Source organism: Megascapheus bottae, chromosome 24, assembly GCF_031878675.1.
Source record: "Megascapheus bottae isolate mThoBot1 chromosome 24, mThoBot2.hap1, whole genome shotgun sequence".
Lineage (NCBI taxonomy): Eukaryota > Metazoa > Chordata > Mammalia > Rodentia > Geomyidae > Megascapheus > Megascapheus bottae.
The window spans coordinates 7,707,464-7,718,725 of record NC_143532.1 but is presented as its reverse complement, the minus strand read 5'-3'; the positions used below and the strand labels follow the sequence as shown (position 1 = coordinate 7,718,725).

At 53.7% G+C, this 11,262-nt stretch overlaps 1 protein-coding gene across 1 annotated transcript; it reads left to right on the top strand.

The window, feature by feature from the left end:
• Positions 1 to 8,200: 8,200 nt before the first annotated feature.
• LOC150046859 (chymotrypsinogen B-like) lies at positions 8,201 to 10,910 on the top strand. The gene is made up of 8 exons (XM_090357005.1): positions 8,201 to 8,264; positions 9,030 to 9,113; positions 9,273 to 9,376; positions 9,469 to 9,545; positions 9,634 to 9,709; positions 9,810 to 9,987; positions 10,078 to 10,211; positions 10,679 to 10,910. The coding sequence occupies exons 1-8, from the start codon at positions 8,201 to 8,203 to the stop codon at positions 10,838 to 10,840; spliced, it is 879 nt and encodes a 292-aa protein (XP_090213131.1). The 3' UTR covers positions 10,841 to 10,910.
• The last annotated feature ends 352 nt before the right edge of the window (positions 10,911 to 11,262 follow it).

The following is an 11,262-nucleotide window of genomic DNA, read 5'->3' as shown; positions in this document are numbered from 1 at the left end:
TCTGTGCAGAAAAGTCCAGAGCCTCCTATTGCTTGTGAAGGCATCTCAAAAAAACCTAAAATGAGGGGCCGGGAGTTTGGCCCAGTGGTTGGGTACTTGCCTAGCATGCACAAAGACCCAGGTTTGATTCCTTGGTACCACATATATAGAAAAAAAGCCAGATGTGGTGCTGAAGCTCAAGTGGTAGAGCCCTACCCCCCCCCCCACCCCGGGGCCTCCCATCTCTCACATTTCAGAAGATTGCTTGGCCTCTTCAACTTCCATTCAATGTCGACTGTTTGTCTAAGGACTGGAAAATCCACCAGGAAAAACAGCTCTTGAGGCTTTTCTCCTGGTGTGGAGACCCTCAAGGCGCTGCAGCTGTCTGTCCAGCATTCCAGAGGCAGGTGCCGGCCCTGGGCCTCAGCGCCTTCTGGGAGGAGCTCAGCTTCAGTGGGCGCTGCTTCACGGCCAGAGAGGCGCTGCCCACTGCCAGTCATCAAAAGGAACTCGACCTTGACAGCCAAGAACACTGGCCTGCAGAACCCTGGGACTGCCGGTCCCCAAGTCTGTGGGACATTGGCTGGACACTCATGGCCAGCTGCAGGTTCCCAGGGCCACCTGACAAGGAGGAGGGCAAAGAAAGGAGAGAGAGAGGCTAGTGGTTGAGTGCTTGCCTCGCATGCAGGAAGACCTGAGTTCGATTCCTGGGTACCACAGGTTTAGAAAAAGTCAGGAGTGGTGCTGAGGCTCAAGTGGTAGAGCTCTAGCCTTGAGAAAAATCCAAGGACAGTGCTCAGGCCCTGAGCTTAAGCCCAGGACTAGAAAAAAAAAAAAGAATACCTGGTCCAAAATTTAGTAAAAGTCATAATATCACTAGGGGTCCTCTTTGATTAGACATGAGTGGTGAACCAGGGGGATTTACTATACTAGGCTTCAAACCAGCTTTGTTGAGCTTCTAGTTCCTGTCTCTGCTTCTGTAAACCTTCTCTAACCTTAGCCATCGTTTGTTTAACTACCCCTGAGTGATCCACATAAAAACAGCACTCCTCACCGAGGGCTGTACAGAGGCCTTTCTGCTGTAGAAATAATAAATCTAGTCCTCTCCTGGTTTGCATAACTACTTCAGCCAGAGAACTAAGGGATTCCTGGAGGTGGGAAATAGAGGATTCAATCTTCCCCTGCCTCGCATCCTTCTATGCCCCGCTTCGACCTTAATCAAATCTCCCTTGACGGGAGGGCCCCATCATATGTGCCTGGTGGACTCACATCCCCAGCGAGCACAGTATGCCTCCCTAGGCCCCCCCACTTTCGAATCTGACCCTTAGATTGGGAATGGGCTGGGCAGATAGAAAAGAGCTAGGAGGCCTGCAGGTGGCGGCCTATCTTAAGCTTTAAGGGATTGGAGGTGTGCTTGCTGGCCTTCCAGCTGTCTCCACGATAATTTTCATCCAAGGCAAAGGGATCTGCAGGTCTGGTGTGCGAGTAATGGATCCAGGCGGTGACTCGGTCTACTTTGAGAGCAGTGGGGGTCGTCGGTGACTCCGTCTACTTTGAGAGTAGTGGGGGTCGTCAGTAGCACCATGTAGGGCCCTTTCCAGCGTGGTTCCAGAGTTTTGGAGCTGTGGCTCCGGATGAACACCCAGTCGCCTGGCTTGAACAGGTGGGGATAGGGACAGAAGCAGAATCATAAAGGGCCTTAAGCTGGGGCCATACACTCTTCTGCACAAGCTGCAGGTAATCAAGCTTACTTAGAAAATCAACATCATCTAAATCAGCCACCAGATCAGTCTGAAGGCTTGGGACCATAGGTGGGGGGTGTCTATACATTATTTAAAAAGGAGTAAAGCCTAGCTGATAGGGAGAATTTCTTACTCTAAATAGAGCAAAAGGAAGAAGCGACACCCAGTCTGCGCCAGTCTCTAAGGCCAATTTGGTTAAGGTCTCTTTTAGGGTCCGATTCATCCTTTCTACCTGTCCTGAGCTCTGGGGTCTATAAGCACAATGCAGTTTCCAATCCATCCCCAATGGAGGGGCTATTCCCTGACTTAGTTTTGAGACAAAGGGTGGTCCATTGTCTGACCCCATAGTGGATGGGCAGCCACACCTGGGTAGGAGTTCTTCTAGGCTCTTCTTGGCTACAACAGTTGTAGTCTCATGCTTTGTGGGGTAGGCCTCGACCCATCCTGAGAAGGTATCTACAAAGACTATTAAATACTTGTGTCCAAATTTTCCTGGCTTAAAGTCTACTTCCTAATACGTACCTGGCCTATCCCCTCAAAGTTGGGCCCCTTTTGATAACGGTTGATTAGGAGCATTAGTCAATTGCCAAGCCTTATAATTTTTAACAATGTCCTCAATGAGTTGGTTCCCTTGCCCAATTTTCACTTGAGAACGTCGAAGCAAGTCCTGCATTCTTCGGGTTCCCATGTGAGAAACTCAGTGGATCCTTTTGAGAATTCCTTTACCCAGTTCTTGTGGCAATATAAGCTTTCCCTCACAAGTTTTCCACCAGTCTTTGTTTCCTTCTCTATCATGGGGTTTGTGAGCCATGGGAATTTTTGCCATCCATTCCAAGTCTTCTTGCGAGTATTGAGGCACTGGAGGCAATGTCCGTGGTCCTGGGTCTGTTAAAATCAATAGCTCTGTACTAGGTTGGAGGGCTGCTTCCTTGGCTGCCCGGTCGGCCAGATTGTCCCACCTGGTCACCACATCAATTTCCTTTGGGTGCCCAGGGCAGTGCATAATAGCAACCTTTGTGGGTCCCCACAAGGCGTGAATGAGACTCACAAGTTCCTATCTGTTTTTGATGGCTTTCTCTTCTGCCGTCAGCAGCCCCCTCTCTTGCTATATAGCTCCATGGACAGCACAGTGGCAAAAGCATTTCGGCTGTCCGTGTAGATATTTAATCTTTTATCTTTTCCCATCTGCAAAGCCTTTGTTAGTGCCACTAATTCTGCTGTCCGTGCAGATGTCCCCTGGGGAAGTGCCTCCGCCCACACTATCTCAGTGTCCGTAGTGACAGCTGCGCCCGCGTACCTCTTTCCATCTCGAATGAAGCTACTACCCTCCGTAAACCAGGTGTGGTCAGCGTGTTGTAATGGTGAATCCAGCCGGTCTGGCTGAGGCTGTGTGCTTGGGCCAGGATCTGCTCACAGTCATGTAGAGGTGCTTCCAGGTCTGGATCTGGTAGCAGGGTAGCTGGGTTCAAGGCTGCAGGTACACAAAAGCTGATTCGCGCGGGGTTAAGTAGCAGAGTCTGGTAATGGACCGTGCGGGCTTTGCTCATCCACGGTCAGGCGGCTGTTTCAGCACTCCCTCCAGAGCGTGCCGAGTGGCCACAGTTAGGTTTTGTCCCAAAGTCAGTTTATCAGTGTCCTTCACTAGGAGGGCTACAGCAGCTATTATTCTTTAGCATGGGGGACAGCCAGCAGCGACAGGATCCAGTTCCTTTGTTAGGTAGGCTACCGGCCATTTCCAAGCCTTATAGAGATGTTTGGCCATTTCAGCAAACCCCGGTATTCACAGCCAGAAGAAGCCTGCTGTTCCCAAAAACTCCCTGACTTGTCTGGCTGTCCTTGGCGTAGGGATTTTTTTTTGTCAGTCCTGGGCTTGAGCTCAGGGCCTGAGCACTGTCCTTGGACTTTCTCAAAACTAGAGCTCTACCCCTTGAACCTCAGCACCACTTCTGGCTTTTTTCTATGTATGTGGTACCAAGGAATAGAACCCGGGTCTTCGTGCATGCTAGGCAAGCACTCTACCACTAGGCCAAACTCTCGGCCCAGGGTAGGGATTTTTAACACAGTCTATTTTCTTGCTTCAGACAGCCATCTCTGTCCTTTTCTTAGTATATATCCAAGATATTCCACCTTTTCCTGGCATATTTGGGCTTTCTTTGCTGATGCCTGGTACCCTAATTGCCCCAAAGTTACCAGCAGTTTTCAGTTCCTGTGATGCGTTCAATCTCATTTTCTGCTGCCAGTAGTCAATCATCTACATCTTGAAGGAGACTCACATTGGGGTTTAGAGCACCACACACGCTCAGCTCTTCATGGAGGGCTTCATCAAAGATGGTGGGCGAATTCTTAAATCCTTGAGGCAGCCTGGTCCAGGTTAATTGCCACTGACCCCCACTTCAGGATTATGCCATTCAAAAGCGAAATAAGGCTGACTCTTGGGGGCGAGAGGGAGGCTGAAGAAAGCATCCTTTAGATCAAGCACTGTATACCACTGGCGTTCTGGTGCCAGCGTGCTAAGCAGAGTATATGGGTTCGGCACAGTAGGGTGAATATCTATCACTCTTTTACTTACTTCCCTCAGCTCCTGGACAGGCCTGTAATCTAGGGAGTGGGGTTTCTTGACAGGCAGGAGAGGAGTATTCCAAGCTGACTGAACAGGCTTTAGAACCCCTAGATTCAACAAACATCTGATATGAGGGGTTATGCCTCTTTTTGCTTCCAGTGGCATGGGTATTGACGTACTGTGACAGGGTCAGCGCCCGGTTTGATTTCCACAAAGACTGGGGGGCGGTGTTTGGCCAGCCCCATCCCCCCAGTTTCTGCCCATGCTGAGGCAAAACATTCCAACCAGGTATTTATATCTGTTTGCAACACCCTGGGTTTTTGGTGCAATCTATATTCACTATGTAAGGAGGTTGTCGACAGCACTTTCAGGACTTTTCCTCGGGTATTTTTTAGGTGAGCTCTTTCTTCAGTGAAATGCACTTGTGCTCTCATTTTAGAGAGAAGATCCCTGCCTAATAACGGGTAGCGGCATTCTGGGATGACGAGAAAGGAGTGGGTCACTCGGCCTTCTCCCAAGTCAGCGGTTCTTTTGGGGGTCCATGCATATGGCTTAGACCCAGGAGCTCCCTGCACCCAGGTGCATTTTTCTGATAATGGGCCGTCCGGTGTCAAAAGTACAGATTTTTCGGGCCCAGTGTCCACCATGAACTGGGCTGGTTTCCCCTGCACTCTGAGAGTTACCCTAGGCTCGGGGAGGGGGACTGAGCCCCGTCTCCTCTTGTCGTTGTCCTCTTCCTGAGCAGTCAGAATTGGGGCCCGTTTTCCCCCTTGGAAGTCCTTTCTCCTATTGTTCTTAGGCATTCCTTGGCCCAGTGCCCTTCTTCCTTACAGCAGGCTCACTGGCTCTTTCCTAACTTCAGTCTTCTATTTTTATTTTCAGGTTTGCCAGGGGTGGCTAGGAGCACCTGTTCCATCTGCCTTTGTTGTCCATCCAGAATCCTCTTTGTCTGTCGTTCCTGTCTCCTGCCTCTCTGATCCTCTCTTTCTTGTCTCTTTCTCTTCTCTCTCTTTTCTGCTCTTCCGTCTCTCTCGTATTATATACTTAGCCTCACCTAGTCTTTCCAGGGACTGCAATTTCTTCCTGATATCTGGTGCTGCATGGTTAATAAAGGCTAAAATACCGCTTGTCTGCTCTCTTCTAGCTCAGGATCATAAGTGGTGTACGGCTTGAAGACTGCCATGAGTCTCTAGATAAGCCGCTGGTCTTTCAGTAGCACCCTGCCTGACATCATAAAATGCGGCCATGTTAGTAGGCTTGCGAGCTGCAGCCTTGAGAGCTGCCAACAGAGCCTGGCGATAGGCTCGGAGACGCTCCCTACCTTCCGCCTCGTTGTAGTCCCAGTTGGGGCGTTCGGATGGAAAAGCGACTGCAATCAGAGTGGGGTCCCTGGTGGGGTCCCCAGTAGGGCCTGGATGCAGCCTGCGGGAGTTCTCCAGGATTCTGTTCCGCTCCTCAGTCATGAACAGAACTCCCAAGAGCTGCTGGCAGTCATCCCAGATTGGCTGGTGAGTAAAAAGAACAGTTTCTAACAAATTAGGCAGATCTCGGGGATCTTTAGAAAAGGGGGCATTCGGAGCCTTCCAATTATAGAGATCACTAGTGAAGAAAGGCCAGTAGTGAAAGCCTTGATTGTCCCAGGCGTCCGGGTCCAACTGGACACAAGGGTAGGGCAACAGTGGAGTCAGCCTGCAAGGTTCCTCCAAGTCTGATTCAAGTGGAGTGAGCCGGGCCCTTATCTGAGCCCTGTGAATTTTGGCCGAGGGTTCCTCTGAAGCTGTTGAGGGGCTATAGGGAAGGGGGAAAGAGCGCAACCTCACTGGTGCCCCCTTGCAGGATGGGAGCCCGAGTGTGTGATCTCTTGGTCCCAGTAGCCAAAACAGATGGGGTAGATAGCTGTAGAGGCAAAAATGGCTCAACCCAAGGACAGGGCCCTCCCTCTCTTTCTATCAATCCTCTCCACGTGATTATATAGGGAATGTGGTCAGGATGCCCTGTACTTGGGTGAAAGACGACTTCCTGAACTTTCTGAATGGTCGCTAAATCCAAAGTTCCACCAGTGGGCCACCAGACGTTGAATGTAGGCCACTCGGAGGAGCAAAAGGTGACCCATCTTTTCTTCTTAACTATTTTTTACTGTTGTTACTTGCAGTCTCCTGCACATCCTGCCAATGTGCAAGGGTCAGATCTAGGGGAGAAGAGGTATTATTCCCCATCTTAAAGGAGAAGTAAAACAGAGTTAGACCGAAGAAAAACGCACAACAGACAACAACCAACAAATTCAAAAAGTCAAATTTCACAGAAAGACCTCAGGGATGATGACCAGATGGCAGTCCCTCACTCCTGATCCGGAGTTGCCCAAACACACTCCACTTGGTGCGCGGAGGAATCAAAGAGACTCCTTCCCCTCCCTGTGGAGTGCTGTTAAACCAAAAGGACACCTCCTCGGTGCCTCCAAACCGCTCAGGGTCCAGAGGACCCCTGCCTAAGGCGGGGATCGGGATGTCTCCTGTTCCCTCCTGTTCCTCACTGTCCGGACACGTCTGCCCTAGTGAGAGTGGGCAGAAACAAATGCAACCAATCGACTGCTACAAAACAGAGGTGAAAGAACAATGACATAATTGAAAAGTAGACAAGTGAGCGCCCTTACCAGTCAGGAGGCAATAAACCTTCAGCTCCAGAGCGTCCTGGTGGGGTTCCTGGAGGATCCCGGACACGCCGTACATTGGGAGCCAAAATTTTATGCCCCTGAGACGGGGTCCCCCAAGAAAACAACCAAGATAGAGGCGTCCGAAATGCAAAAGGAAGATTTATTGCGGGTTACAAGCCAGGCAGGGAACTCGTCCTCGTGCACCCAACGCAGTGAGGTGGGAGGAGGAGTTGTTAATCAGGGTTTACACTGTCGTTTTAAAGGCAAAAATCACAGGTGTACACCCATCAGGTGGAGGAGAGGGATGAGATAGGGATTAGGGAGCTTTCCAGGCTGGTGGAAACTGATAGGAAGTTCTCAGGCCAGCTGGGTCCCATTCAACTGTCAGAGAGCAGTTTTATGGTCTCGGAAAGAAATGCTTCTAAATTTGACACAAAACAGGTGAGTTCCAGGAGCTTATGGACACCTGTACAAACAATGGCTGACCAGGGTTCACGAGTTCCTATTTGTGCTTCCTCTGGGTTTACTGAAGAGGGGGGGTCTAGGAGTAGTTATCTCTAAAATAACAATTATGAGGTGCTCTAACAATGATGGTGATATAACAAGACGCCCTGGCTGGTCCATGGACACCTTGGGTCCCAGGAGGCCATGCGTCCCTAGGAGAAGGAGCCTGCTTAGTCCAGGAGCACCTGACCCTCCAGCTCTCCACCCACAGCCCTCATGGCTAGAACACACCTGGAGTGGAGTCCTCCCTGGCCTCTGGGCTCCATCCTCAGCACCTGAACCCACACCAGGCCTCCACATGAGCCTCTGCCTGTACCATGGAGGGAAGGCCTGGTCCTCCAGCGGCCCAGGGCTTCTGGAAGAAACCAAGCAACTCTACAGCATCTCTGGGGTCCTCTACACCTCCAGCCACGAGGCTGGGGCTGAGGTAGGGAGCCGCTAGACCAACCACCCAACAATCCCGCTGTGCTCTCATGGCTACAACACATCTTGAGTGAGTTCAACCCACCCGGCCAGCAGGGCTGTAGCACACAGCCATGGGTCCAGCCCCGCTGTCCAGCCCACCATGACCCTCAGCCCTGGGCCTCAGCTCAGCGCTGGACGGCACCTGTTGCCATCCCAGGATCCCGTGCCCTGCTCTGGCACATTCTGCCCACTGGACACTCGCCCAGAAGAGGCTTCTGCACTCAAGGTCTCAGATACCAGCTGCAGGCTGGTATATAGCAGGAGCCCGGCAGGTAGACTGCACCTGTGTGGGGCCTCGCCATGCTGTGCCTCTGGCTCCTCTGCTGCTGGGCTCTCTTGGGCGCTGCCTTTGGAGGGCAGGAAGGTTGGTTCCTCACCCCATTTCAGGCTGGTTTGGCTGAGCACTGTGTCGTGAGCCTGAGCCAGTCCCTGTCCTCTTCTCCCCTCACTGGCCTCATGGCTGTGGTGGGCACTGGGACAATGACACACATCCCAGCTCCCCCTGCTCCCCAAATCCCCTCAGGACCTGGCAGCTGGCACCTCACTCTCCATTCCTGCCCAGACACACTGTGTCCTCCAGAGGAAGAGAGAGGTGGACCGTGCAGGGGACAGGGACGACACTGAAGGGACGGTGGTGGCTCAGCCCCTTTAACTCCTCCCCTTGGCATCTTGAAGCTGTTGGCGGTTGTCTTTCTGGGTCTGCTGTTGGAGTTGCTCCTGGAACTGGGCCTCAGGGCCTGGGCACTGATCCTGAGCTTTTCTGCTCAAGGCTGGTGCTCTGCCGTGTGAGCCACAGCTCCACCTGGCGGGTGCCATGGAGATGAGAATCTCAGGTGCTTTCCTGCCAGGCTGACATGGAACCATGAGCCTCTGCGCTCAGCTTCCTCAGGAGCTGGGCTGACAGATGGGAGGCCACTAGAAGCTCCTCTTTGAAAGCTCTCTTTACTCAGGGCCTCGGGGTCCCTGAATGGAGGGAGCTTTGCTCATGGTCTCAGCCTCTGCCACCTGGGAGAGGGTGGCAGCTGTGCGGTGCACAGACCCTCTGTCTGCGTGGACACGGCAGCCATGGGCCCTGCTGACCACCTCGCCTTCCTCAAGTTGTGATTTGCTTTGACTTTTTCAGTGGAAGGGGAGCTGGGCCTGGTGCAGGAATGGGCGTCCTCTGACCTGGGTCCTGGCCGCCTCATTCTCAGCTGCACCTGTGGGATTGAAGGTTTGGAGGGGGCAGGGGAGGGGGAAGACTGACTTTTCAGGGAAGGGATGGAGGAGATGGCTGGGATCCCCCAAGGCTGGGAGGAGACAGGAGGTGGGAGGAGGGGAGACCTGGCTGGGTCCCCAGGGCCAACCTTGGCTGTCACCTCCTCGTCCCTAGGTTGTGGGAAACCTGCCATCCCTCCTGTGGTCAGCGGCCTGCCCAGGGTTATCAATGGGGAGGACGCTGTCCCTGGCTCCTGGCCCTGGCAGGTGTCCCTGCAGGTGAGAGGGATTTTGGGAGGGGGTGGTGGGGTGGCGGCAGCAGGGAGAGGTTGTTCATGTGGAATGGTGATCATCCTTTTCTTCTTCCCCAGTATGAAGGCTTCCCCTACTGCAGTGGCACGTTGATCAGCGAGTACTGGGTGCTCACAGCTGCCCACTGTGAGGTCACGTGAGTCCTGGGGCACCTGGGTGTGTAGACGGTGGAGGAGGGGAGCAGGCCCCCCTCCCATCTCACCCCTACTTGTCCCAATGCCTAGGACAGCAGACAAGGTGGTAGCTGGGAAATATTACCTGGCTCCCGGTGAGGACGTCCAGGTGTTGGACATTGAGAAGGTAGCTGGAAGGGCCACCAGGGAAGGAGGGGCTCCCCGGATGTCTGCAGACGTTTAAACTCCTCCTTTGCCCTCACTTGCTGCTCTGCTTTCCTCCAAAGGTGATCCCGAATTGTAATTATTTCATAAACTACACTGAAGACATCGCCCTGGTTAAGCTGGCGACCCCGGCTCGCTTCACCGACACTGTGTCTCCTGTGTGCCTGGCCTGTGCCAAGAGGGACTTCCCTCCCGGGACACCGTGTGTCGTCACTGGCTGGGGCCTGGTCAATTATGAAGGTAAGCAAGGTGCCCTGTGGGCTGGTGGAGGTGGGAGCTGCCAGGCTGGCAGGACCCTGGCACTGACCATGCCCTCCCCTGCCCTTCTAGAGTATGAAAGTGCAACCAAGCTGCAGCAGGCCGTGCTGCCCCTCGTGTCCACTCCTGAATGTCAGGCGTACTTTGATGACACAATTACAGATGACATGATCTGCGCTGGAGGACACGGGAACTCCCCCTGTTTGGTGCGGCCCTGGGCTCTGCCCGTTGTCTCCTCTCTACACGTGGCTGTACAGTAGGGGTGAGGGGGCTGGGCTCCTGCATGGTCACCAAGCACCTCAGCAGGGGTGAGGGAAGCAGTCCAATCTCAGCTGCCATGCTGCAGAATTCTCCCCTTGTGAGCATAAATTGCGACTCTAGGAGTTGAGCCGGGCACAGCCTGGACAGGGGACACTGCAGACCCCAGGCTCCAGGCCGCAGCCACCCTGTCCTGCACAGCCAGCCCCCCCCTGTGCTTCCATGTCCTGCACCCAGCTGCACTGAGTTCTCTCCTGAACTCTCCCCGGAGCAGCTGCTAAAAATCTTCCACAACCCACCGGGAAAGCAGGTAGAGGCCTGCTGGGGTCAGGCCATGGAGGGGCCTCTGGGAGCCAGGAGCAGAGGCTGGGCTGCCTACACGACAAAACTAAAGCCTGTTTCCCTGTCTCTGCAGGGCGACTCTGGCGGCCCCCTGGTGTGTAAGAAGGGGAAAGTCTGGAGCCAGGTGGGCATCGTGTCCTGGGGGGGCAGAGCCTGCCCTGTGAACAAACCTGCTGTGTTTACCCGCATCACTGCATTGCTGCCCTGGGTGAAGAAGATCCTGGCGGAAAACTGAACCCACACTTCTGCCCTGCGCTCCCCGTGCCCAGCTCCCGATCTATCGTCAGTAAACCTAGAAACCCCCATCAGTATTGTGTGGAATTTGTTTGGGGACTGAGGAGCTGGCCTAGGCAGGGTGGTGAAGTCCTCTGAGAGAGCCGCCCTCTGCCCCGTTTCCCATCAGTTGGCTGGGCAGAGGGACAGTGGGAGATGACATAGGGGAAGCATAAGTGTCACCTCATGGGTAGGTGGCACAAGATGGCCTGGACTTCCCACCCAGCCCACCTGGGGGCCGCAGCCCACACCTGTGTGCAAGCTCAGAGGCCCTGCCATGGACAGCAGCCTGGGGAGAGTCACTGCACACACTCCTGTGGTGTGGATTCTTCCCCAGGCTGGCAGCTCCAGGGCTGCCTCCTTCCCAGGCCAGCTGACCTCTGG